Below are 27,382 nucleotides of genomic sequence, written 5' to 3' on the forward strand. Positions count from 1 at the left end.
GAAGCTTTTCCCCTCTTCTATATAATGCTCTGAGAGAAAGCAAACCACCTTCTTCTGCTGTGCCCAGCTAGGCTCAGGTTGTGCAAACAGACCTTTAAATCACTTGCCTCTTACCAGAAACAGAATTTCCTGGACCATTTTAGTAGCATCCTTTTGTAGTACATAGGAATTCAAATATCTTCACAGGCCTTCACTTCTAGACATGCTCAACAACTGAAACTACCAACAACCTCAGGATATTTGACGCCCAGCTGAACTGGGTTTATAACCCTTTCTTTTTCCCCATTTAAATCTAATTTGCAAAGACACTCAAAAGAAAGCATCATTGTTATTTTAAATTTGTCTAAAGCTCATGCAGTCAAATCTGCCTGCAGCAATCCAACAACTTCTGTGCCGTGCCCTGATTTTCAAAATAATAAACTTCAGAAGGATGTGCTCTTAATTCATACAAACCAGGCCACTTCCATACAGATTACCAGCTTAAATCCATGTACTCAGATCTGAGACCCAGCCTGATGCCTTGAAGTGTCCACTTTTAAGAAATGCAATTTACTTTCAAAAAGAAATGACAAAAAGTGTACTGTTTTATCGGTGACATTTATTTGAAGGGACTCAGAACATTCACTAAAGTGCTTTAAAGGAGGAAATATAAACAGCTTCCTTAAAGCTATTAATTCCTAAGTAGCCTTAATACAATTGATAAGATTAGCCTCCATGCATTACATGAGCTTGGACATTCTATAATACCAGACAAATGCATGTGTGCAGCTTAGCCAAGAGCATGGGAATGCTATATCGGGCTCGTAGGCACCACACACTTCCTACCTTGAAGATTTTTCAAGGCTGATCTAAAGAAAAAGGGATCCCAGCAGAACAGTCACTTATTTCCACCCGCCCTGTTTATTTTGTAAAAAGCCCAAACGCTGTTCCTACCATAATCAACGTAAAATGGGGGCGGATCACAAACGCTCATTCAAAAAAAAAAATAAAGAGCATTATTAGAGATTAGTTAATTAAGAGATAAGACCAAAAAAATAGAATGGTGCCATGTGATAAGAGCCCCCTGCAGGGAGACAAAGGCTTAAGCAACTTTATTTCTGGTAACAGTAACGTCGTTATCTCAAATCTGAAGTAATGTGTACGTGAACCTTTTTTTGTTGCTGTTAAATTGTGTCAGACCCATCGTGTTCAATGACTGACTTGAAACCCTGAAGCAGCAAAACACCTCTCTCAAAGCACCTGCATTTGCTGACCCTGTGTCATTTCACTGGTATTACTAAATAATTCATACAAAGCACAATTGTGAGGTGGGAAAGCTGGAGAAAACCGTGCCCTGGAGCCCAGCTTTGTGGGGTCTCCATCACGTGCACAAGCTCTGCAGCACCCTTCCCCCAGGAACACACCCCCATTTTGCAGCCTGCCCCCCATACACAGTGCTGGTGGAAGGGCTGAGCAAGGCTCCCACCTCCCATCCCACCAACCCCTTCCAAAGCAACACATACAGGACAAGTCTTCCCTGACTAATCTGTTTCTACTAAAAAGAAAGTCCACAACCATGAGTCAACGAGCAAGTTCTTCAGGTGCATTTCCACAGTTTGTTCTCTAAGCCAGTTTTTCCAGAGCAAAGGGTGGTACAAGAATCAGAGGTACCAGGCCAACTCAGCAAAACAAGGACCAAAGGACGGGTCTGCAGCTTCTCCATCTGAAGGCACACTGCTTCAACAGACAACAAAACCTTCACACATTTTACATCATGTTCCCAGGCAAAACAGGGTCAAGCATCACAAATCAGAAACGGGGAAACTCGGGCATATGAAACCTGGTAAGGCATGACTACAGCTGTAGTCATGTAATTAGAACCTAAAAATTTAAATTTATTTTCTACTTGTCTAAGTTTAAAAAAAAAAATTAAAATTTAGAATACTTCAGGTTATTATTATGCCCAAATTTCAAATAATTACTACTGCAGCATGTCCCCAAATCCACTTTCTGGCTCCTCCATCTCTGCAAGCTAGCACTCACCCAGGTGTGCTGCTCATGCAGGTACACCTTCCTAGTGCCATGTACCCTCCTGAAATATTTCACAACTTAAATATTTCACAACTAGGTCTCTGTCACTGGGGAAGACAAGTGTTTCCTGAAGCTCAGAGCAGGAAACAACCCATCCTCCTTTTGCTGCAATCACTGCTGCTGCAGCCCTGGGAAATCACACGCCCCTAGCCATGCCTGGAGCAGGGCTCCCCACCCTAAGCACATGCTCCACTCCAGTGCAATGAGGCAGCCACACTGGTTCTTGGGCTGGCTGTCTTAGGTGGACATGACACCTTTCAGCACCTGCATTGCTTTTATTCCATGCCTGCCTGACCATTGGAAATGCCACCCACACTGAAATGTTTTATCTAAATATCTCACATGCATTAACAGCAGCTACCCCCTAGCTTTCTAGACTCCCAGCAACTTCTGCAAGCCACACACATGGCTACCACATAGGATTTACCTCTCCATTAAATCAAACAAAAAAAAAACCCCAAACCAACAATGGAACACACCACTCAGAATCCCTTCTTTTCTGCTCCATCCCGTTCAGGTTGACGAGACAGGAGAGCTTAAAGCCTGCGTTGTGAAGTAGTACACAGAAAAAGAAACCATAACACAAAATACTGCTTCAGAATTCATACCACATTCTCAGCTTTCAGCTACTAGAGCACTCTGTGAATTACCAAAGCCTGACACGGAAAGATTTAATGCACAGAGGAGATGCCTGACTAGTTCAACAGCATTAGATGCCCAACAGTTACAGCAGAATTTTTTCTTCTCCTCCTAGGGTACTTTGTGCCAAACCACACACTCATTTCAAAAGACTGATGCAATCCTAACAAGAAAATGCAGGTTCCTTGGAGCTGTCTTTATGGGGAGCATGTGTTACCCTTCTAATGCAGGCACCTCTGGTTAGAGGACACCAGTGAATTATGTAATTAAGTGAATAACAGATCTCTTTGCCTTTGTTACATTTTTACAACCTTTTCTCTGGTTTATTAACAGGCTTTAGCACCCTTCATGTTTAGAGTACAGCATGTACAGAAATATGTTCCGCACACTATTTCTTGGATGATTTCAAATCCATCCCTTGCTTTTATAAGTCACTAAAAAAAGACCACAGTGGTCTGCACAGATGCAATCCCTGACCTGAGCTCAGCTGTCCCACCCTGCCTGGGGCTAGCTAGCCAGGCTGGCTTTCCCTCTAGGATCCTACGCAAAGGAAAAGCTGGAAAACTTACCACCTCCGAGCTCATGCCGTCTGGAAAGAGACTGTGAAAATATATATTCACTAACTGATGAAAAAGTAACATTTAATCGCTGCTGTCATGGAGACGAAGATTAGCACTTGCCATTTCTTAGCTCCTACACCTGGTGTACTTCAGAACTCCTCACACTCCCTCTTCTTTTTTCCTTCAAGAGAAGAGCGTTTGACATCTCTCCATCAAGACACAAAGATGTAAGATTTGGGCACCTAGTGTCTGCATGCCAGGAAAGGTGGCAGAAGAGCAGGAAAAAAATAAGAGGATCAATATGCAACAGCCTCGGGATAAGAATATGCAAAGCAGTTTTTGTACTTGGTAAAAAGATTTGTAGAAGAAATGTTAAAACTGCTATGGCTGCAGTATGAATAGAAACGTGTATGTATGAAACAGCAGAAGAAATAACCGAGCGAGCCTTTAGAGAGCACCATGTGTAGATAAACAGGGATGTGACTGACAGCAAGAAAGTGGGTAGATGCTCAGAAATGTGTTGTTCACCCCCAGCCCAGGAAACCTGAGCTGCAAATGGCCCCAGTACAGTCAGCTTCTCAGACACAGACCTGAGCTTTGGTAACAAGGAGAAAATGAGGTCATGTAACGTGTTGTCTGTGCCCTTCCCCTTCACATTACTGCATTCTAGCAAGAAAAGACAATGGGCAGCCTTACACCTAAGATTTATGAAGGGTAAAGCAGGGTACTGAGGCAAAACGTGGCACCACAGTTACTGCTGAAGCCCTAGGGGTATAAAAGATCTTTCCAGAAGGCAGCTTGCCACGACCAGTAGACAGGGAGGACTCAGTAGCCATTGCTCTGGTCCTCTGTGGCACACAGTGCTGGCCACAGCACCTGGACACACACATCTGGGTGCCTGTGGGTGTAACTGTGTGGGTGGAGACTGAACTTAAATATTCCTGTGCCCTTCCACATGGTCTCAAGCTGAAGCAAGAGGATGTTTTAGTGGGAAGCTCCCACTTAGCACCATACTGCTCTGCTTCTCAGGGCCAGCTGGGGGTAGGGTGTACTGGACAGCACCAAAACACTCCCCACATGATCAGGGGATACAACACTTTCAATGGCTGGTATTCACAGGACCCTGCTTTGTAAATGTCTGAACTATTTTACAATAGCTTATGTTCCTGAATCAGCCTGTAAATGTTTAACTAAATATGTACTGATTAATATAAGGTACAAATATTATTGACAGAACTAGCTCAATACAGCTGCATGGAAATCACACCTGAATTAGTCAACAGACACTGAGTTGACCCTCCTAGAATGGAACCAGGAATAACTATTTCTCCTGACCATTGTTAATAAATAGATATAAAATAATAATAAAATAGATAAGAAGCAAGAGGTAGAAGGAGCCTTATTAACAGTCTGAAGAGCACAGCTCTGTGGGACTTTCAGTCAGGCCTCAAAAGGCTTTCCAGTGGATAAACATCCAGAGCCCGACCTGGGGGCAAGCACTGACTGGTCAAGGTCCTCAGTAAAGCCAGAGATCCCTCACCACCCACCTGACATGGAATTCTTCACTGTCCCTTACCCAACGGTTCAAACTTCCAGGATAGCAAAACCCCTAAGCTGCATGGGCACTGATGGGTGGCAGCAAGGAGAGGCAGAGGCTCCAGCTCCTCCTGGGCATGCCTCCATGCTCCAGAGCTCTCTGTGCTGCGTGCTCTTTACATAGTTTCCACAGGCTGATCATAATGCACTTCCATCAGTCACTGCTTTTTCCCTAAACCAAAAAAGGACACCCCAACAACATGAAGCCACTTACTGGTAAACTAGAAATTATGAGCAACTAGAAATTAAATGTGCTATATACACACAAGACTTTCATTAGGCACTGAATAATAGACACTTTTTTGCCCCAGCAATACCTGTTGGCAATTTTCTTATTGCGAGACCCTTCCCACCTTCACTTGAATAGAGCCCAGAAGGAAAAGCCAACTCTACTCCTCCCCATTCTTCTAAACATTCAAATTCCATTAGAAAAAATAGATAACTTAAAAAAAAAAGGGAATTCATGATAAGGACAGAAATTTCCCTAAAGACAAGCCATCTGCAAGTCTTCCCCTCACTGGTGAGCAGCCTTACTGCGTGCCTGTTCCTGAGGACAGGTCGAACCAGTACCATGTACAGCCTGAACCCAGAGAAAGCAGACTGCCAAATGGGGACGTGTTAGCCATGTTATGCAGAAGTGTGACTGGCAGACTCCCTGGCTGATGTCACTCCTTGAGCACTTGAAAGCATTCTTGCAGAAGGCAAGTCTTGATAGTAACCAAATCCAGTGTTCCCATGAACTCCCCAGTGTTCTGCATGCAAGGTCAGGCTTTGGGACACTCACCGTAAGGAGCTGAGGAAATGAACAGCTAATGGTAGAGAAGAAGATAACTCCCTAGGAAAGTTTTCCTTTAATGCCAGTTAACATATGAAGAGCACCATCCCCCACCCACTAAGATGTGAGACTGGCCAGGCAACGACACAGACTCACCAAAAGCACAGCAGCTGCAACACAAATATACAAAGATCAGAAGCCCCAGAAATCAACCTGGTATCTCTCACTATTATCAGAGGAAATTCTCCCGATCCTGGTCAAAAACAAAATCATTCAACTGTTGTTTTGGTTTAAAGGCCTGTTCCTCTTTTGCTTCTTAGTAAACGAAAGTTGCTGTAAACCCACTTTCTTTGCATTATTTCAGGCCCCATCCTTGTCACCACTTTGGGCAGATGCAGCCTAGGTAGCCGGCCTGCAAGGTAGAAACTTGGTTGGATTTTCAGGCTTAGAGGGCAGCAATGAACAGTTGGAAACCAACCAGTTACAAGTGGCAATTCCCAGGGGCTCATATTCAAGCCAAAACTGTCATATTTGACTCACATAATCACTATGCTCAACAGTGGAATGGAAATGCAAAGCCACTGCTTCTTGCCAAAGACAGTTCATAGAAAGGAACAGAGTAGGAGAGTCCAGAGCAGAAAGTAGACAGATTACACACTCAGTTGATCTTAACAGGACTCTACTGTCAAGGGATTTGAGATGCAACTCATGTTGTTCACCTTCATCTCCCAAAAAGGAAAACAGCTGGGATTTTGTTCTGAAGGTACTTGCACGGTAGGTCAAGCATCCAGCTTCTCCTCTACACACTCAGGTTGTAAAGAAAGTTACCCCAATGATGGAGCTTCTAAACAAAACACCAAGTCATTTAGCATAAAATAAAATGCAGTTAAAATGAGACACCAGAGCGTGAGAGCTGGGTGGGCTTCATGTGAATTGTGAAAGGACAGAAAAGGGTCCGTGCAGCTGCACTACAACGCCCACAGGCCAGGGGAAAGAAGGGAACCACACAGCACAGCAACGCATTGAACTCTCCAGGTCAGGTTGTCCCAAGTGCCAGAGCGGGAAGCGAGGCCCAAATTTACTTTCTTAGTCATCAGCATGAAGACTGGTTTGAGGGACACAGAAGGAAGCTGTAGGGAACTGTGGGAGAGCTAAAGACATAAATAGGCTGAAAATCCACAAGCACTTCAACTCAGCCAACAAATTCCCAGTAACTGTACTGATGAGGTAGTTAAGAGAGCTGTGGGGAGCACTGGCTCTTGGCACAAGGCAGAGGGCATCAGGGGCTGCATCTTGGGTACACACTTCCAGCCTAAGGCAGATACTCTATCGCAGACTGGGGGGAGCACAGTGTCATCTTGAAGTATGAAGAGTAAAACACATTACTGATGTGAACCTCAACCCTCATCCCTTTATAAAAATGCAATTTACAATCCTTTAAATAGAAGATTAGACTTTTTGGTAGAGGTCAAGAAAGGTTTAGCCGACTGAAGCAAATGACACTAATAATATAATCATCTTACATTTATAGCTGGGGAATTGCAGATGTTGCACATCCAGGTATTCCTGTTAGCTTGTGATTAACAAGGTGACACACTTGAAAGAACAAGCACAGCAAACTTCTAAAAACAATGTTTGAGTAGTACTTATTGAATGTCAACACCAAAGGCATTTACTTGATGCTTTCAGCTTTGTTTTGTGCTCTGTTATGATTTTTTTTTTTCCAGGTTTGGGGAATTTGAGTGGAGCTTTTTTTGTTGTTTGTTTGTTTTTGTGGATTTTCTTCTCCCCCCAAACAGATAATACATTCTAGATTGTACACATAAACCATTAATACTAAATTTATAGCCAATTTATTACAGATATTATTTCCCTGATACTTAAACAATGTTATATATAAATATTTCTACATTAATATAAATACATGCAAAACAAATCAGAAAATAGATGTCTTGAGTAAAGAATGACTAAGCTCAAAAAAATTAGTGTACTTTGCAGTTACTGATGATCATAACTTTATGAACCTATGCAGCCTTGCATTCTCCGACTCTGATCCCAGAGAAACAAAAAAGTCCTTCTTGCTGTCAAACTTCTGCTTCGCACAGAGAAATCTGTCAGTATCAATTATGTTTTTAATATTAAGCTTACAGGAAAAGAGTTTTTCAAAGCAATTACATATTATCCAAAACTGTAGTACACAGCTTAAGAAGCAAGATTCTTGGCAAAGGAATAGTAACGTCACCAAAACGTCTGATTTCTAAGTACCATGCACAGAAAATGGTTGATACATCAACCAGCTTAAGTAGGGGATGGCAGAGATGAAGCATTAATGTCATTTTTTCCTGCATGTCTCTGTAAAAAGTGACAACAATATAGAAATGTTTCCATCTATGATCGGAAGTAGAGACAAGAGTAGCCTGCACCGTTTTTAAGAAAAGGAAATCACCATTGGCCAAGTTTCTTTATTTCATACTTCACATCTTCACTCAAAACTGTTACTGAATGTTTGAAAAATTGTCCTGTACACCATGAATATACAAAATTTATCTGAAGCATTAAATCTGCAAAAATAGAAACAATTCAGTCAGCTGAAGTGTAACTGAAGACACGGCAGACAGTGAAGGGATTGCTTATCCGGGCTGAAGACGTGGTCAGAAACTAAAGACTTAACTAAAAGAACCACAGGATAAGGAAACAGAACTACCTAAATTAAGATTCTAATTTGTCAGAAGATAGGCAAGATAAAGGTAATGGATTTTATTTTAAATCAGTAAGCATGTCACTTTTTAGAGATACCTTGGAGGTCTAATTACATACAACTAGAAAACTCACTGCCTTCAGGCACCCTCATATCAAGTGCAAATCTGCGCAGTTATAGAATATATTTATAAAATATACTATATGCAAACATCTTTACAGAGCTTTAAATCAAGCCAAAAAGTAAATATACCTGATGGGACAACAGAGGAAAAAAAAAACACTGATGCAAAAACGTGGGCAATGTGATTGAGGCCCTTCAAAGCCAGAGGAAACCATTCAGTTTAAAATGAAAAGCAGGTGGGATTTGCACCTTAAGAGTTGACCAGTTAAAAAAAAAAAATGAAGAGAATAGCCTCTGTGCTGCTGCAAATTAACATAAAGTTAGCTTCATGACATTTCACGTATTGTCATTGTCTTAAAATATCTTCTAAAGCACAATGCCAACCCTTGAATACCAATAACCAATCACATAATTGAAAGTGAAAGGGTTTCCCAGCTAAATTCAAATTACAAACTACATAATTCTAAGGAGTGCAATGCTCTGGAAAAGCTTTAAATTAAATTATTTTACTTGTAAAGCTAGTGTTAGGTTTTTTGAGTTAAAAAACAACTGGAAGCAAGAAAGCTGCAAGAGTACAAATGACAAAATCGTTTTAGATACACCAAGTGAAAGAGTGAATTATCCACTGACGCAGACGGAAACATCCATTTGCTACATTATTTGCTTCCTTACTTCATTCCATTGCATGGACACACAGTTTAAGTATTAAAATGCAGAACAATAAATAAAACGGCTCAGATTACTAGCAAGGGGCAAAACACAATCTGTAATTGTGCTCTATCTAGTTTCTGTTTCAGCAGTCTTTTTCTCTTGCAGTTTATAAGAAAAATCATAGTCAGACTTCCAAAAAGAGTCATTCATTTTTTTTATCAGAAACTCAAGTTCATTTGCCCAGGTTCATAACCCAAGACATTTCTGTGAAGGAAGCACAGTGCAAATTATATGACTAATAAAACTTGCTTACATAGAAATAAGTTTACTTGATTAATGTTAACTGGTATCTTTATGAAATACATTGTAAAACAAAGATTAAATAACAGGACTGGGGTGGTTGTTTTTCTTTTTTTCCCCTCAGCCTTTTTTTTTCCTAATCCCTCCTTTGAAAAGCTTACTGAGTTACAAAAATCTTAACAAAGTTCCAGTCTTCAGCAGATAACCATTATAAATGTTGCCAATCAATGCCAACTAGTGTTTGATTTGCTTCTTGTGCATGTCCAATTTCCTCTGTGATACTGTGCTGCTGCCAGAGTTTTTGGATCTTTTTAAATCGTTCTTTGCACAGGTGTAAGGGATTCCCACGTCTGAAAAGAGGATAATCATTATCAGGAATGGCAGAACAACACAACTAAGCACAAACACTCAGGTATGACATTAAATATTACATAATTCTTTAAAATATTAAAATATTTTGATAACCCTTTAAACATTATTCTCCTGTCAGAACAAATCAACAGATATTTGGACTTGTAAACTGGAGTGGTAGCTTGTCTGGTTCCCCACCCTTACTGCTCAATGATTCCCTCCAGCCTTTGGGAATCTCATGCACAACCCCCTAAGTCTGAACACAGGTTTTCAGCAGTCTTTCCATGCTGAGCTAACTCACATTCTAAGATTCTGACCAGGTTCAGAAGTAGCAGACATTATCAGTATCTAGTTTCCCAACTATTCTCATAGGAATCGGAGACAGGAGTTAAGACAAAGAAGTACCACGTTAAATAGAACAATCTCCTAGCATTTTCACTTTGTATTAAATTAACCCAGATTATACAAATGCATGCATTATATACAATTATCAGCCTTAGTTTCTAGGCAACTTCATAGATGCTAAAAGGATTTCAGTTTTTACACCTCAAAACAACAGTTTATAACCTGGCAAAGATCTTCCATTAAGTATTTTTAACCTTAACACACATGCTAGCACTAAAATGTTTGAAGACATTAGATGCAGCAGCAATGTCAAAACATAATATGACCTGCATAATTACAATAAAAAGGTAACACAAAATGTGTTTAACGAATCAGATAATTTTAGGATTGCTCTCTTTAAAGTATGTAGTTTTAAAAATATTTACCTGAGTCCCTGGTCTGTCTCTCCATAATCATCGAGATAAGGAGGAGGATAAAAGCAGCCCTTTGTTTTTCCAGCTAAAAATAGCACCTGACATTCTCGTACTCTACAGAGAAACACAGACAAGATTTTAGGTGTTGATTTCTAGTTTAATAGTTTCATTTTTTCATAGACACTGCTCTTCCAATTCTCATCTACTTTAATTCAGTATAATATGTTCAGATTTTTAAAGGTACTTAAAAAAAAAAAACCCTGAAGACCTTACCCTTCTCCTACTATACTCCTCCTTAGCAGTTAACAACAATGTCATTTCATGTCATTATTTGCAGACTGTGTAAAGTACTTGACAACCACAAAAAAAATAAAACAGTTTCACTTCTTACTAATCTCTGCCAAAGTGAAAACAGATTATCTCACATTTCCTTATATGCTGGAAGGCAAAATGAGTTTATGTTTTCAATAGCAGCAGCAACAACAACAAAATAATTAAGGTATTTACCTTCGTTGGTTTGTAATACTTGATTGGAAATAAATGCACAGAGAAAACAAATTCTCTTTAAAATGAAATTCAAATTTTCTGTAAGACTACCTTCAAAGAAACAACCTCCAAACCTTATATCAAAGTAGAAGGAAGATGAATACACTCTAGCTTCTAGGCAACCCTATTATTAAGAAACCATTGATTTTACAAACCACCCCTGCAATCACATTTCTAGACCTATTCATTTCATGTCTTCACACACCATCTAATCCATCAATATAAAGCAGAAGTTCCTTACCTAAGGAATATGCCCACTCCAGAACCACAACTGTATGTATGTGCAGTACAGGCTCCAACATCTTCTCCTTCCAATTCAGTTTGACAACAGTAACTCTGAGAGCACAGCATGGTCCCACACACAAGGCACAATGTTGGGGCTCTGCTTTTATCACCACCTGATTTTGGACACCTTTTGTTAAGGGGAAAAAAAAAAAAATCCATCATGTGTATTTACTCTAGATGGTTAAAAGATTCAAAAGCACTTTTGAATTTCTATACGATTAACATTTATACAGATCCTTGCAATTTCTGTTTTGCTGGAAGAGATAACAATCAATACATGCCCATTAACTTTATGATTGTATAAAAACCCTTTCTGAGGCTTTCAGATGAGAAGTTTCCCAGCTCATCAAGAGGAAGGCTTTATGGATCCTCACTATAAAAGGGTACAACTTACGAGAAAGTGGATGCCTGGTTAATGAGGCAGCTGTAGTCATCTGGAAGGTCTATTAATTTGTTGGATTCTCGTGCATAGCTGGAATAAAGCAACCAAATTAACCACTTGTATTTCAACAAATACTATACAGTGATTTCCAACTCATTCATGTTTTCCTGACTCACTCACACAGCATCTGTGAATAAGTAAATTTTTACATTTTTCCTCTTCTCTGCCATTCACAGGGTAAAATGGTAGCACATAACCCACAACATCTCTCAACTAGGCCACCTCCAGTTTTCTTCCCATACTTTTTATGAATTTGAGAAAATGCACAGGAAAAAGTCAGAAAAACATGTCATATGTCTGCTTTTAACAAGACCTCATGATGAGGTGTTTAGTTAGGTTTGACTGAATATCTGTTCTGATCTCTTATCAGTTTGCTTTGTATTTTCCTTCTGTCAATAATATTGAATGGAAAATAGTCCTATTCTCAAGTTCAGAGAACTTGTATCCTGAAGACACCAAAATACTCATGCAATGAAAAGGACTTAATACAAAATATGTATGTCTTTAGAAATAACAGTTAATTTTTTTTTTTTCAGATGCTACACACTAAATTTTAATAATTTTAACTCTAGAAATAAGACAAATTAGGTTATGAAATATAGAGATTTGTAACAGAAGCAATGTACAAAACTTGCTAGAGAAAAAAAAAAATCACTGTCAAGTCAGACCATCTTGGGAAGAGCAGCTAAGAATCAGCAAAAAACATGGAATAAAATTCAAACAATCACACATAACAGTATCAATTATGCAGAGTATTCTTACTGTGTCAGAAATTCTTTCAACAGCCTGATATTTAACAGATGACGCGATGCATTTTTATTTTTGTCTCTTAGCATTGTTCTACTTACAATGTTGAAAGATTGACTTCATGTATTTAGCACATGAGATTAAAATGCAAGGATATATTTTCAGTGACAACACTTTGAACCTCATATTTCTTTATAGTTTTCTGGATAATAGATAACCACTATTTTACCCAGAAAAACACCCCAAATACTTTTCTGTGCCCACTGTGAAATGTGTTCTGAATTCAAAATAATTGCTTATCAAGTAGAAATGTATAAAAAGCTATTTTCTTTTTATCAACTGGCTCGGTGTTGATTGCAAGCACTGAAAAATTCAGATTCTTTAAAAACATAATTAAAAATGCTCATCAGTGCCTGGTATTTTTAAACAAAGGTTAGATTTGTCTTTTAGCAACAGCATAGTTTTGAATCAGAAGGTACAAATCTACTATAGGAAACAAGAGAAGAAATGTTAATGCCTCTGATTACTGCAGATTGGTCTAAATGAAATGATAATATTTGACTTTGCCTTTTAAATCTACTAATTTAAGCAATATATCATTTTTCTTACAAAATTAAAAAAAATATCTTTGCTTATCCCCTAATATCTTTGTCATTCAATAAAGAAGTGACACTACGTTGTTACAAACACCTGTTAGGAAAAAATATTTGGAGAAAACTGCAATATTAAAGTTTCTCACTGCTTAAAATTTCTCCATGTTTACCTGATAGCACATCTTTTGCCTTCCAGATACCTTTTTACTTCATTGTTACTGCACCAACTATAAGAAAGAAAAAAAATTGGCTTTTAATTTCAATGGATGATACTTTCCAAAGGCAAAAAAAATTCCACCAAACATCTATTCAGTCTCTACAACAAAAATTCTTTTAAACCACTTTTTTCACAAGTGTTTTTTGAAGTCTATGATTCATTTCCATATCTGCACTCCTGGGAGAATACTTATATTACTATCTTGTGCAGGGTTCTTTATTGTATTTAAAGTAAGCATAAAACTATGACTTACCTTTCTATTAACGTGTTCAGAATCTCACTATTTTCTTGAAAAAGGCAAGTGAGGTTGTTTGGCAAGGAAAGATAGCTACATAAATGTTCAAACTGGTTTGTTCCATTTACTGTAAAAAAAAAAAAGTGTAATTCTCAGTCACATTTTTTAAGTAGCTTTATCTGCAATAAATAAAATACAACTCTAAATAATGGGACAGCTTTTTTTTTTTTTTTTAAAACTGCATTCCCCCCACACCCAAAATGTTGTATGAAGTGCATCAGACAGGTATGTTGGAAAACTGCAAGTAATGAAAAGCAACCTTCTTCAAGCCTCCCCCCTAAGCAGGTTTCAAGCCTAGTCATGTAAGAACCACAAGGGAGAGAGCTCAATGACCTTTACACCTTAGTATGTCTGTGCTTAATGTGGTCCATTAAATGGCTACTTTGTCCTCCTCGGGTGTCTGTGGCACAAACTGAAACAGTGACAAGCAGTATACCACAGGCTCAGAAACACAGAAATTGCAAATGCCTGCAATGTAGAACTCCACTACAACATATAGAACACAGCTGCCAGATTGCCATATTCATGCTAGTCTACTGGATTGACTCTGTGAGCCTCTGCTCTCCCATCTCCAGGACAAAGTGTACCATGCCTCTTCCATGGCACAGCCTCTTTTGCTCCTGAATAAAGGGGTGAAGAGAATTGCACTAAAAGCTGTGTTCACTTCCCTCTCACACTGCAGTCACTGCTGTTTCACAATTCCCAGTAAACACCAAAGAAAAGGGGGTCCTGGGGTGGGGGAGTGGGAAGGGAAAGCAAAACACCCAGTGCCACGGCCACCCTCAGGACATCCCCCAGCGGCAGGGACCTGCAGGGCCATCCAGGCACCTGGGACTTGAGGGCTGTAAAAATAGTGCAGCAAAGTGTTCCTCTTCCCCTCTCCTATGGACAACTCCCTAAAGGCCCACGGACCTACCATCTGAGAGTACACCTGTACTTTGTACCTCATCTTTAGAGTATCCATAACTAAAAGAACTCAAGTGGTCACTACTGGTCCTGACTATGAGCTTGAGAAAACTTGTTAGAGAAAAATCCAAGTTCAAGTTTTTTCTCTTTTTGCCCAAAAGCTGTGTTTCAGTAATTTTTGCCCAAAATTACTCTGATTCTTAAATAAATTGTTAACTGAAAAAAAAAAAAAAAAAAATCTACATTTCAAAACATTAATCAATAGATTTGAAATAAGAAAAATTTCAGTTTATAACAGAAGATATTAGATTTCTGTTTTAAGTCATCTAAAATGGCATTTGCCTCCATATTAAAAACATTTTTAGAACAGAAGCAAAAATATTTTTTTTCCCCTTTTTCATTATGCAGATATGACTGCACTGGTAACAAGCCCACATCAGTTTCTAATGCATTTCATTCAATTGGCTTCCTCAGAGAAGAGACTTTAATTTATTTGTCAATACATGTTTATGTCTTAAAACACAGACAGTACCTTGCAACTCTGAGGGTGCTGGGACTCCATTTAAGTAATGGAAAAACAAAGCAGAACATCTCAGGAAAGGCATGATTCCAGCTTTTAGATTCCTCCACAGGTGCCAGCCTGAGGAAATTTCTTTCAAGGCACTTAAAAGAAAACAACAAAAGTTTGCTTTTATTTTATCATTTCAGTTTTAGAGCTATAGTTAGTAAATCTTCAGTTGTATTTCATATTATATTACTAACTTCAGTTGAAACAAGCATTCTGGAAAGTGTTTTTTTCAACGTAACTCCAAGAAAAATAAGAAAATGGAAATTCATAAAAGTGTAACCAACAGTCACAGTAACTTCAGTAAAATCTTGTATGGACATTTCTGATCCTAACAAGTTTTCTGTATTCGGACGCTGCCAATTCCAGACTCTACACCTCTGCAAACAGACTCAAAGAACTTGTTCCAGAGCATAATCTTAATGAGCTAGGTATCTTCACGAGTAGAGAGGAATTTATAGCAATAGCTATGTGAAAACTGAATCTAGAAGTAGCAAGTAAGAAACGAGATGCAAGAGTCCCCCAGTTAAAAGTCTCACCTTTGACGGCATTAGTATATCGAATTCAGTCAGGGGTTAACATTTAGTATGGCAGCAAGAAAATATTATAAAATCTTATCAAAAGATCACACTTTTACCTTCCTGTACACTGGCAAAGAAATTTATACAGTGTAAATACAGCTACTTCCTCTTCACTGTTAGTGTTTTCTTGATCCATGCCATTCTCTTCTGAAGAAGAAAGAAATAACAAGTTACTTCATATATACATGTTTATACAGCAAGAATGTAATTTTTCAAGTTTTGAGAACAAAGCTAAAACTAAGTGAAACGTTCCACTGGAATGTACTGGAAAAACGTTTTCTGCTGCACATCTTACATGGTAAGTTTATGCTATTGTCAGCTCCAGTGAAATGCTGGTTTACTTGTTTGATTGTTTGGATTTCTTAAGATACTTGCTAGAAGTTCTTTGCCTTTGGCATAGCACCCCTTATCCAGTAGCTCTTGCCAGAATGTACAGATTCCTTACTTTGCTAATTGCAACTTACTCAGCATGCAACACTTAAGTCTTTATAATAAACACTTGCAGGTACTGGAAAGCAAGGACTCAGGACTAGCTATGCTCCAAAACACCTCCATCACTACACAATAAAGACAATAGACTGAACTTCCATGAGTACAATCTACCAATACTTTCCATGGGCCAAAAGAGCACCAGCAATTTCACTTTGCAACTGTCAACAGGATATATATATACCAATAGCACCCCTGTGCTTTCCAACTACAGATTTGAGAAATTATTTCAATAAAAGTTGAAGGAAAGAGGAATTACCTGTTGATGAGGTAAGTAAAATTTGTATTATGTGTGCCATAGTGACAAGATAAAACAGGTGAAGATCTCCAGTGCCAAGACTAACCCCTGAAAAATCCTGACAATGTATAGCAGGGCAAGAGAGCACCAAGCTTACCTATAAAAGAAAACAAGAAAGCTGGTATATTCCTTTTCTTTTTGAATCTTCCAACTTTTTCTGTTCATGCAGAAACTATATCCTTTGAAGGCAGCATCTCTCATAAGGTTAATTTTGAAGCTTATAAGTTAGTCATTATTTAAGCCAATAATGATTAATTTTTTTTGGGGGGTAGGGGGTTTGGGCCTGTTTGTGAGAGGCTTTTTTTGTATTTCTTGCTTGTGGTTTGTTGGAGAGGGTTGATTCTGGGGGTGTGTGGTTTGTTCTTTTTTTTTTTTTGTTTAACATCCAAAGAGCATACATTCCACCTCATTTTACCCCTTTTTAAAGAAGACAGGAATACTTGAAACAAGTCTTTTAAATGTATGAAGTAGTGAATTAGTACTAAAAATGTGAACATTCTGAAAGATTCCTAACCTAAAGTAAAAGCAAGTTTCCAATTAAGTTTTTATATAATGCCTGTTAGAACAAAACATTATTAATATATATTACAGAATACTTACCAATAAATGAAACATGTCAATATCAAGTATGCAAGGAAGATTTCCATTTTTTTCATTAGGCACCAGTGCTGAGTATTTTAGAGAGAAAAATAAATTTATTACTTGAACATTTATATATGAAAATATTTTGGCATACTTCAGTTACAAAACAATAGCCACCTTCTTGGTTTATATACCTAAAGTACTTAAAACACAGAAGTAATGGGCCAGAAAGGTGTGAATCTGAGAGTTGTTCAACATCATTGGAAAAGCCTCTTGCCTACTTGACTATACTGCATTAATGTGAGAGACTAAAATGAAATAAACTTGAAGTAAGTAGTACAAAGTAAGTCCTGCCATTCACTATGCCCATAGCGACTCTCTTTTGTGGCTTAGGTTTCCAGTGGGAGATGAAATAAGACAGCATCTCAAGCTGTGACCCAGAAATCAGCTCAAACATTAGTCACTGTAACTGCTGTCTGTTGGACAGCTGTTCAGAACAAACTTCTACAATTCACTTAACTTCACAGCGTTCACTAAATTTGCCTCATGTAGCTCATTGGCCTTACAGACTCAAAAATACACTGCTAAAGAGTCTCTTAAATTCTTTATTTTATCTCTAATCAAGAAAGAGCTAAGTATCAGTCTCCCCATTTCTGTAGTATTCACAGTCACAGTAACCACAAAATATTAACCAAAGCACTCCAGCTGACAACAGAAACTTGCACAGCTAATAAATTCCAAGTACCTCCATCTAAATGCAAACATAATTAAAGTGTCCTGAAAATGTCACAATATTTTTAAAATAACAGTCAAGGAACAGTTGCAAAATTTTTTACTGCAAGCAGTAAAATCTAATTTACAGTAAAAGAGTTTCAACTGCAGCTATGAGAATAGTTTTACAAGGCAACTATAAGCAGTAAGATGCCAAGTTTAATAAACTACAGTAAAAAATGCCATCATAACAACTTAAAAACACTTCAGTTGAAGACTACTGCCTTGCTGGCCAAAAAATTAACAGCTGAAGATCTGTGACATTTTGAAGCTATTTCCATTAGCAAACATTTCACCACCACTCAGATCTCATATGCTTTCACTTTTGTAAGCATATATCCATGGAACTCAACCAGGAAGTGTGAAAAATGCTTCTGACCAGGGCAAGGGACTTCCAAAACCAAAGTTTTATTCACTATGTATACTATAGTTCATAGAATACTGACAGATCACAAGCTAATAATTTTCCTTATTCATAGCCTGGGAAAAATACAAGAGTGAACACTTTTCCTTCATAAAAATAAAAGCAGTCCAGTTGCTTTTGCCAGCTGGAAAAAGAGCTTTGAAGAAACGTTGATTCAAGTTTTTCAGAAAAGCTAATACAGAACAGTATATACTGCAAAGTTCCAGACAAACAGTTAGCAATGTTTTTTCTTCTGCTTCACATAGAGAATGTCTCAATCATCACTGTTACAAACTGATGTCAACCAAGTCCTTCCCCATAAAGCTGCCAACTCTGCTAGTCATTTCAGTATATGAAAGTATTTGAAGATTCCCTTTTCTACAGACTATAAACATAGGAATTATTCCATTTTAAAACATCCTTTAAGAATAGTCCTCTCATGGAGGACTGCACTAGGTTAAACTTCAGACTTTTCACCTGTATATAGAAATGCTTCAACTGTGGAATATTTTGGCTGTTCTCATTAAAATTCTTAACTAATCTATGACTTTGCCTTTTAAGACCTGTCTTATCAGAGAGGCCACTTTTTGAGGACAGAAGTTGGAAGATGTATTACGGACCTCTGAAAATACCCTATTTCCTTTCAATACTCTATTAATCTTAATTTCCTCCTCTTTACATTTCCTGTGTACCACTTCTGGTTTGTGAAGGACCACACTTCCTCTTCCTTTGCTCTAGGTATCTTTCTAAAAGCAGCTGGGATCAATCAACACAACTCCCTAACAGCAAAATATTCACACTTCTCTTGAAACTTATCTTGAAAGTGTAGACCAAAAGAAATGCCTTTTTTTTTCCCCCATGGTATGATGAAATATGCATAGGTATAGATGCAAAAACACCAACTCTCAGTCTGTTAAAACCACTACACAGAGCAATCTCTTTGTAATCAAGACTAACAATCATTCTGTAAGCATTTTTCTGTATCTTTGTAAAAAACAGCATAAGGTGGTGAACTTACATGCTAAGAGAGTACAAAAATGACCCTGTACTGCTGAAAGAGCTGAAACTGTCCAGTGAGCTGCTGCAAATCTTGTTAATGATGTAAGGCAATCATCCTTTAAAAACAAAGAAAAAGAGACACTGCCACAGTTAACGAAGTTCCTCAGCATGAAAAGGTCTTTTGACCTACAGCTTCTTTTCAGGCCCCTCAGCTGTACTTTATGGAAGTAGCTGGAATATCTATGTATATGACAGATGCTTATATTTACACAAACATACAAGTTACCTTCAGTATTCTTATTTTGACTGTTACAATGAGAAACCCTGGCCTTACTGAATAACATGTTAATAGAAAAGAAACAGTTTTGCTAGATTTTATTTTTAAATAGATTAACAATCAGATACTGATTGACTAAACAGTAGCTACAAAGCAAATAAAACCATCACATAACCATAACTTAAAATCTAGATCTTCTGCATTAAAAAAGCACAATAACTTTTTTTTCTGACTCGGAGAGCAATTCCTACTTGATCCTTACCTGTCGACAAGGTAAATGACCAAATAATGGTTTATCTTCATCAGCTAGAATTCGTTCTGGAAAAAAAAATAAACCCCCAAAATATTACAATGCTGTCCATTTAACTCAATTCTGAAATTCACACACAGAGGAGAAAAATGAACACATCAGTACCTATAGTCTGTATCGTGTAAGCACAGCTTCCCCAGCACATTATAGATACACGTGGATCTTCTTCATTTGGATGAACCTTCAAGCCTACTTTGTAAGTTGCCGTACCAAAAGTTGTCAACATCTCTTTAATGCTCTCAGAATAAGGGTTCCTGAAACAAAGAAAAACTTGTAGTACTAAGCTATAATGATGAATCCCACATCCAGTTACACAGGGGAGCAAAGCTTAATCCTGATGTGGAAGTTTCTGTAAGCGCAGCATCTTCTCTGCACCTCTGAAATTCTACTGCACTATTTACTACTTGCAGGTTAGATTCCAATACCATCATAACAATAGGGTCAATTTTTCCAGTTAAAGCAAAATTAATGTATTTGCCTTCATTCTTGAGACCTTGTAGCACAGAAGTTGCTCTATTTTTATGTTACCATTTCATAATGAATATTTAATTATTTATTAAGATGTAAACACATACTTCAGTTTGAAATCTGGTCTAAATCCTTCAGGTATTTGCAGCTGATCCATTTTTTCTGCATTGCCAGAATTGCCTGCACAAACAAGAAGTAATAAAACACTGATTATAGACCTATACATAATTTTTACCTTATAAAAAGTTGCAGGAGCATATCACCAGAAACTGAAGTTAAGCTATTCTCGCCATTTTTACCACCATCTCTCAACTCCACTGTGATAGAACCAAAATATGAATGTTTCCATGAATATGGCAACATTTTCACAGACAAACACACACATTTCTTCCAACTTACTTGCACACCCTTCATCTCGAAGTAAACACAGCACTTTTATTTGCTGGGATATTGTTTTGATCCACTGAGTTAGGTTTGGTTGGCCTGAAAAGTCTAACCTGTCAAAAAACATATATAAACAGAATACATACATCAGTTAAAAACAAATCATACATAAAATTAGTACTTCATAGACAGTTCTGTTTCTCAACAGGCTGTGCTGTCCACATAGTCCTTTATGTTCAGCTCTTTTTTTGTAGATCCTGTATTTCACTGTCCTTTCATAGTCTACATTCTATACTATAGAATTATCACAGGAAGTCTATAATCCAAAATAATTAGGCAGGTAATCCACTTGACATTATCAAAACAGAAGATAATAAACATTTTGAAATGTGTTTTTGGAGTATGGCTTATTGGGGATTTTGTTTTCTACATTTATTGCAGACATTTATAAAACAAACAGACCTGTTAAACAAAACTCTTGGTGGAGGAAGCAGGGGAATAACGGTGTTGCTTAAGCATTCACAAAGTGGGCAAAGGAATTCACCATTTTCTACATCATAACTTGTGTGTACTCGTAATCTCTGTTGTCTTCGTTGCTCTTTTGCTTGGACAGCATCAAAATACCTTTAGAAAAGAGCAAGGTATTAGTGGCAAATGATTAAAACGTTACTTTAACATACAAATTCATGAATTCTCATGAAGACACAGTTTTGCCTTTTCCTAGAAAAGCCCTACCCTGTAAGTATTACTAACTGCAGGCTACTCCCCGTTTTTGGCAGCCAAAATCCCCCAAAGTGCTTAAGTTCATCTGGTTGTTAAAAATCACATTGAAGTCTGCACATGAACAATTTGCATTTCACAAAAAAGGGGTAATAGGAAGAGGCAGAGAGAAAGATGAATGATTAAAAAAATTTTCTTCAGTTTTACATATAGTTTTACATACAGTTACACAATGCCATGAGCATTATGCACGTGCATATTCCATTATGGGCTGCAACAGACCAGCAACTGGGAAAAACTGGTGGCTGATGTCTGAACCCTGTATGAAAAAAATCAACTTGCTGCTTTGCTAAATTTAACTGCTGTTCCAGAAGTCTCTGAGATGGTTTGAAGTGTGCACAATGATGACCCAAAAATGGTCTGAATAGAGACATCTAAGGACGTTTCCAGGAGTTAATAGCAACAACAGAGGACTGTAAAGTGAGCTACACAAGACAATCAAGAATCCATCTTCAGTGAGCAGTGATATCAAAGACCACAAGTGAAACCTGCACATGGTTACAGTCACAATCTCTGGGAGCTCCTATCCTCACACACAGGGCAGAATTTGAAATCAGGCACTTCCGAAGCCATGCCAGGTACCAAAGCAAGGGTCTACCTGAAGTCAGAGGCTTGACTTGTTTGCATTTGTCACATGGCACCAGCACCACATAGCACCATGCACATTTATCCCCCTTGAAAAATCAAAGAATAAAAATAGCCAAAAAGATTAAAAAAAAAAAAAAAAAAAAACCACACTAAGAACAAATCATAAAATTGGACCAGGTCATATGTTTTTCTACTTCAAAGTAGAAACAGTGGAGGAATTAATAGTGCAAGGGATGCACTGAACATGTTTATTACTGAACTGGAAAAAAAAAAAAACACACAAATATTTGAGCTTCAGTGTTCATGTGCCTCACAGTGGATTAGGCATAGGGATAAACAACCAAAAGGAATGAAAGCTGCCACATGTGGCTTTAGATTCTTCTTTATCAAGGTGACAGTAAATAAAAATTATTTTGGCCATGTTTACAGTATTTATTACAATGATTTTACTTTATTTCCCCCCAGCAGAAAGCTGTTTTAAATGTTTCATTAAATATCTTTTACAGTTTATGTTACACAGTAATAACTTTGCTATTAAAATCAGCACCATTAGACAAACTGATGACATGACATGCTACTTGGACTAAAAACTTAAATATAGCTTTTTACCTTTGCCAACAATGAGCATGCATAACATGTCCACAGCTCCCTGTGTGTGTTCCACATGACAGATCTGGGTGCATGAATAATGGGTCACATTTTTCTGTATTAAAAAAACCAAACAAACAAAAAAAACATTTAAAATATGCATTTATAAAATAGTTTAACTGCAGAGAAATGTTACCACATTTCCATCATTATTAAACTTCATCACAGAAGTATAACTCATTTGACAAAGCATAGAACATATTAGTAATCCACAAGAACTTTTGTGGATCATTTCCAAGTACCATGTCAATTTGTTTTGAGCATATGTACAGTACTTAGACTTCAAAGCAAGATTTCAGAGGTGCTGGGCCCTGGTAAAAGTCCCCAAGATCTACCAGCAGTTTTGGTGGTTCAGTGCTATTAAACAATGAGGCTAAGAACATTAACCTTCAGTGCAAGAGTGCAAAATGATTCAGTGTAGAAATCCTCTATGTGTTTACAGGTACAGAATCCAGAGAAACCAATGCCACTGACCATTGTGACCTGTTTCACAAAGTTAACCAAATCCAAACATTTTTTTCTTATCACTAAAAGGCACCTCAGATTCATATAACTGAGAAGAAGCTAACAGATACCTTGTGCTTTTACAGCACTACATCCACACTTACTCTCTCTAGAACATTATGGGAGCAGTTTAAAAACAAACACTTCTGATTTTAAAGGCTTTTTAACAGTTACAAATAATTTGTCATAAACGTCTGGAAGAACATACAGATAGTGCTTTGCAGTGATTTTTACATTATTTAGAATCCACCTTTCTACCTCACTAAAAACAGGGCAGTTTTGCCACTGATCACAATGAAGTAATTGACAATTGTACAGCCAACATTAGTAGGTGATGCCACTGTGTCAAAAGAAAGCATGTGGTTGTTACAGTGACTCCAAGATTCATTAAAGCCAACTATGAACTCTACTTACCAGGGTCTGGAGTAACTTTGTTTCTATTTTTAGACAACACAGTTGATCGCTGAATAAAGGCTGCCAAGACCATAGCCCTGCTGTCCACTTTAACTTCTTGTTCCTCCTGACACAATATACACATAACAACCTGTCTGTGTTCAGCTACTCTAGTTTGCTCTGGTCCCAAGGCTGTGAGTTTTGCATCTGAAATTACAGGGCTAGAATATTCAAAGAATACGAGTGAGCAAATGACTTGAAAAACATCACAAATCAGAGCATGATTCTGATGTGATTAATGAGCTTTCTAGCTTTATCATAAATGCTCTCTGACAAAAAAAAATAGTTTTGGCACTTACACAATTCTTATGCCCCCAGAAATAGAACATAATTTCCAGAAAAAAAAATCATACCCTCCCAATAGTGTTACCCACTCCATTTTAACACCAAAACGTTACATGCAACCCTCCACCATCACCATCCCTCAACTGGCTAGCACTCCACAAAATCATTAGCATGCTTCAATCCTTATTTCCAGCTACAATCAGATTTTCTTTGAGAGACTCACTCAGACACAGAGCAAGTATTTCCAGTTTACTGCCTTTACCAACATAGTCTCTCCAGTATTATTAACAATTTACTGCATGATGTTATGTTTACAATATAAAAAAATTATTTGCCTGCTGATGTTGAGCACTGTGAGGATGGGATGAAGGAAGAATCAATATTTATCCCACCATCTTGACAGCAAGGGGAGGAAAACATTCTATTTACTTCTGCTTTTTTAATCTCAAAAAAAAATATGAATCTTTTTCCATCAAGATTAATAAAAGCTTTTTTTTTTAAGCAGTAGCAATAGGACAATCTGATGTAAACTTAGAAAAACATTGAAAGGAGACTCCTTTACCTGTTCTCATGTACTCCAGAGGCTGAAGTATCTAGCTCCTCTTTTTTTTTAAGCAGTAACAATCTGACGTAAACTGACAATCTGACGTAAGCTTAGAGAAACATTGAAAGGAGACTCCTTTACCTGTTCTCATGTACTCCAGAGGCTGAAGTATCTAGCTCCTCCAGAGTCTGCTGGAAGAGTTCCTTGTTCTCATTGATGAAGTGCCTCTGCATCTCAGACATCTGGGCCATGATCTTCTCCCTGCGCAGCCTGGCGATCTCGGCCTTCCGCTTCCGCTCCGCCTTGTCCTTATCGCGCGAACTCTGAAACGCCACCGGGCACCCAGCCATTGCTTAAAATCTTGTGGCAGCACAATTTACTTCAGCTACTTCTATGTGTTTCTAACCTCCAAACAATTAAAAGCTCATAAAAAGACAAAAGAAAAGTCTACCAAAAAGTTAATTTATGTCCTATTTCTTTATCTCACGTTCCGTGCCAGGTAGAACTGCAGATCCAGAACCCACTCCCCCTCAACTTCTCACTGTATTTTGTATTTCTCTTCCCTTCGAGCATTCATAAGATAAAAAGGGTGAGGTCTCATCTCTAGTGCTGCTCTTCCTCTGTACTAGCTGGAGCACTGTAGTGCTTTTAGGAGTACAAGGTCTTTGTGTAGTATCTAGAACGTCACATCTGGCTAATCAATTTGGCAGAGCTTATCTGGAATGACCTGCATGGTCAAAATACAGGTATCATTTCTTTTGACAACTTTCCAAGGTGTCTGAAATTATGGGATGAACAGAATCATTAAGTGCTGTGATGGGTACTACAAACAGTTCTAAAGACTCAAAGATGTTGACAATATTAAGTGAAGAAAAATAGTTCAGGGACTGCCTCAATAAGTCTTTCCAAGAACTGAGTTTGATCTATAACCTATGAGACAGAAATTCAGAAATCACTCATGTTTCCCATCTTCAGTTTAGAGCTGCAATTAGAAATACAATCCCTTGCTAGTCACAACCCAGACCTATTCCAGATCTGCTAATTGTTACAGCTTGCTTGTACCTCCTCCATAATATTTCCTTCTGTCTCGGCCACAGGACTCGTAGAGGAGCTTTCTCTTAGTTTCTTAATACTATTAAAAGTCTGTAACAAAAGAAAAAAAAACAACCCACATTATTTCTGACATTTGAAAATAACTGTGTATACTATAAAGCTGGCCAGATAATGCAGTGTTCAATTCCAGAGGAGAAAAATAGTAGGTACCACAAATCAACATGGAAAATAAGGAATTCATCACAATATAATTGGGAAAGTTACAAAAATCTTCCTTCCATGATTTTCAGCAGTTACATGAAACATATTTACCTTCAATATCCATCTGATCATGTCCTTGTGCACTTCCAAATGAGGTGCATTTTGCAGTGTTTCTAGCATAGCCAGTATACTAGGGGAATTACTGGGTGCCTCTCCTGGTTCTGAGAAAATAATTACGACACTTGATTATACTGTTACCTGACAAACCAAACATTCACTAACATTAAAAACAAAAACAGAACCAAAAAAAAACTTAACACTTGAAAAGAAAGGCATACTTGATATTTTCTGAGTGAAGGTAAATGTTACAACATTCTCCTCACTGAGATTCTCCAGATGTTGTTTTTCTTCTTGTAGTGCCATTCCAAGCAAATGCAAAACCTAGGTAAAATTATAAATTTTAGTTCTTTTCTTAAACTATTAATATAATCTCTTTATATAGTTTCAGTAATTCATTAAGAGACAAGGAAGTCATAAAATGAAATCATATAATAAGTTACTTCTATACACATAATTCCAAAGTTACATTACATAGGAGTAACTGTTTACAAATTCTTGAAACTTTACCAGCTAAAAAACACATTATACCACTTGCATCTTTTTGCTTGCTGTCCTGTCTAGTGAGTGAGAAGTCAGTGCTGCTTAGCTTTCTCCCTCACAATTTCATGTTATTAATGTGAATGTCTGGACTTTAAAACCTTTTTACATACTAAATTCCTCTGACAAAAAGTTAAATTTGTTGAACTGAATTTATCCTAACATTTTAAAATAATGCAAAAACTTTTAGCTCAGTGAAGTGCTGTAATCTCCTTGAACTTAAAAAGTGAAATTACCCTATTTGGCACTAGCAGTCTGAATGGTGTTTCAAAGCTGAGACACTAAAATCTTTGTGGTGAACTCTGTCAGGCTCAGCCAACCCCTTTCACCACTCCATACAAACTGGCAAGATGCTCAAGAGCAAAAGCAATACTGAATGCCTGGAATCAACAGAAACCTGTGTAAGGAAAGGGTAATCACCAAAAGTGTTGTGGTTGAATTGGAATGCAACAGTCTTAAGTACCTACAGAAAAGTGGTAAAATTTGATGTGAGTCTTTTCAGTTTTTTTAATTTGTTTTACTAATTAAGAGTATTTTCTCAGTCTATCACATGTATCTATCTATCAAGGTCTCATCAGATATGGGCTACCCCTTCCAGATGTCTCGTATCATCATGTGCACAGTGCTTCCAAGAGGAGAGCTGCCTTGGGAAAGATGCAGTCCAGCTGCATGCTACCCATGAATACAAAGTGCCAGGAGTTTCTGAGGAAGTGACAGCTCCCTAATGAACCATGTTTTGAAAAACAACACAGAGGGACTCACATGGCTATGTTTTAGTTCAGTCTCAAAAAAATAAAAATAAAATCTTATTCTATTCAGTTATTCCAAGGCCTAGCATTCTCATATTGCCTAAATGTAACCACATTCCTCAATTTTTGTTGTGATTTATAATACTGACATATCATTCATTTTTCAGCTTTTTCTGAGTTATACAGAATTGCCAGTGTTACTTTAAGCTTAGCTATAGAAGGTAACATACACTCAGTAAAA

The 27,382-nt window shown here is 37.7% G+C and overlaps 1 protein-coding gene across 1 annotated transcript in view; it reads right to left on the bottom strand.

The window, feature by feature from the left end:
- Nucleotides 1-9,056: 9,056 nt before the first annotated feature.
- UBR2 (ubiquitin protein ligase E3 component n-recognin 2) overlaps nucleotides 9,057-27,382 on the bottom strand; it is a 49,973-nt gene continuing 31,647 nt past the window's right edge. The window contains exons 26-47 of the mRNA XM_008939545.1: nucleotides 26,074-26,176; nucleotides 25,847-25,956; nucleotides 25,544-25,624; nucleotides 24,623-24,804; nucleotides 23,614-23,813; nucleotides 22,657-22,750; nucleotides 21,142-21,303; nucleotides 20,695-20,792; nucleotides 20,403-20,475; nucleotides 19,933-20,081; nucleotides 19,780-19,835; nucleotides 19,260-19,356; nucleotides 17,086-17,153; nucleotides 16,447-16,582; nucleotides 15,755-15,845; nucleotides 15,085-15,215; nucleotides 13,605-13,713; nucleotides 13,305-13,361; nucleotides 11,747-11,824; nucleotides 11,309-11,479; nucleotides 10,534-10,635; nucleotides 9,057-9,762 (exon numbers count right to left, since the gene is read on the bottom strand). Coding sequence (XP_008937793.1) covers nucleotides 9,621-9,762; nucleotides 10,534-10,635; nucleotides 11,309-11,479; nucleotides 11,747-11,824; nucleotides 13,305-13,361; nucleotides 13,605-13,713; nucleotides 15,085-15,215; nucleotides 15,755-15,845; nucleotides 16,447-16,582; nucleotides 17,086-17,153; nucleotides 19,260-19,356; nucleotides 19,780-19,835; nucleotides 19,933-20,081; nucleotides 20,403-20,475; nucleotides 20,695-20,792; nucleotides 21,142-21,303; nucleotides 22,657-22,750; nucleotides 23,614-23,813; nucleotides 24,623-24,804; nucleotides 25,544-25,624; nucleotides 25,847-25,956; nucleotides 26,074-26,176 — 2,490 coding nt within the window. The 3' untranslated portion in view covers nucleotides 9,057-9,620. The remainder of the gene's footprint in view (nucleotides 9,763-10,533; nucleotides 10,636-11,308; nucleotides 11,480-11,746; nucleotides 11,825-13,304; nucleotides 13,362-13,604; nucleotides 13,714-15,084; nucleotides 15,216-15,754; nucleotides 15,846-16,446; nucleotides 16,583-17,085; nucleotides 17,154-19,259; nucleotides 19,357-19,779; nucleotides 19,836-19,932; nucleotides 20,082-20,402; nucleotides 20,476-20,694; nucleotides 20,793-21,141; nucleotides 21,304-22,656; nucleotides 22,751-23,613; nucleotides 23,814-24,622; nucleotides 24,805-25,543; nucleotides 25,625-25,846; nucleotides 25,957-26,073; nucleotides 26,177-27,382) is intronic.

The sequence above is a fragment of the Merops nubicus genome, unplaced genomic scaffold (genome assembly GCF_000691845.1).
Source record: "Merops nubicus isolate BGI_N331 unplaced genomic scaffold, ASM69184v1 scaffold5944, whole genome shotgun sequence".
Lineage (NCBI taxonomy): Eukaryota > Metazoa > Chordata > Aves > Coraciiformes > Meropidae > Merops > Merops nubicus.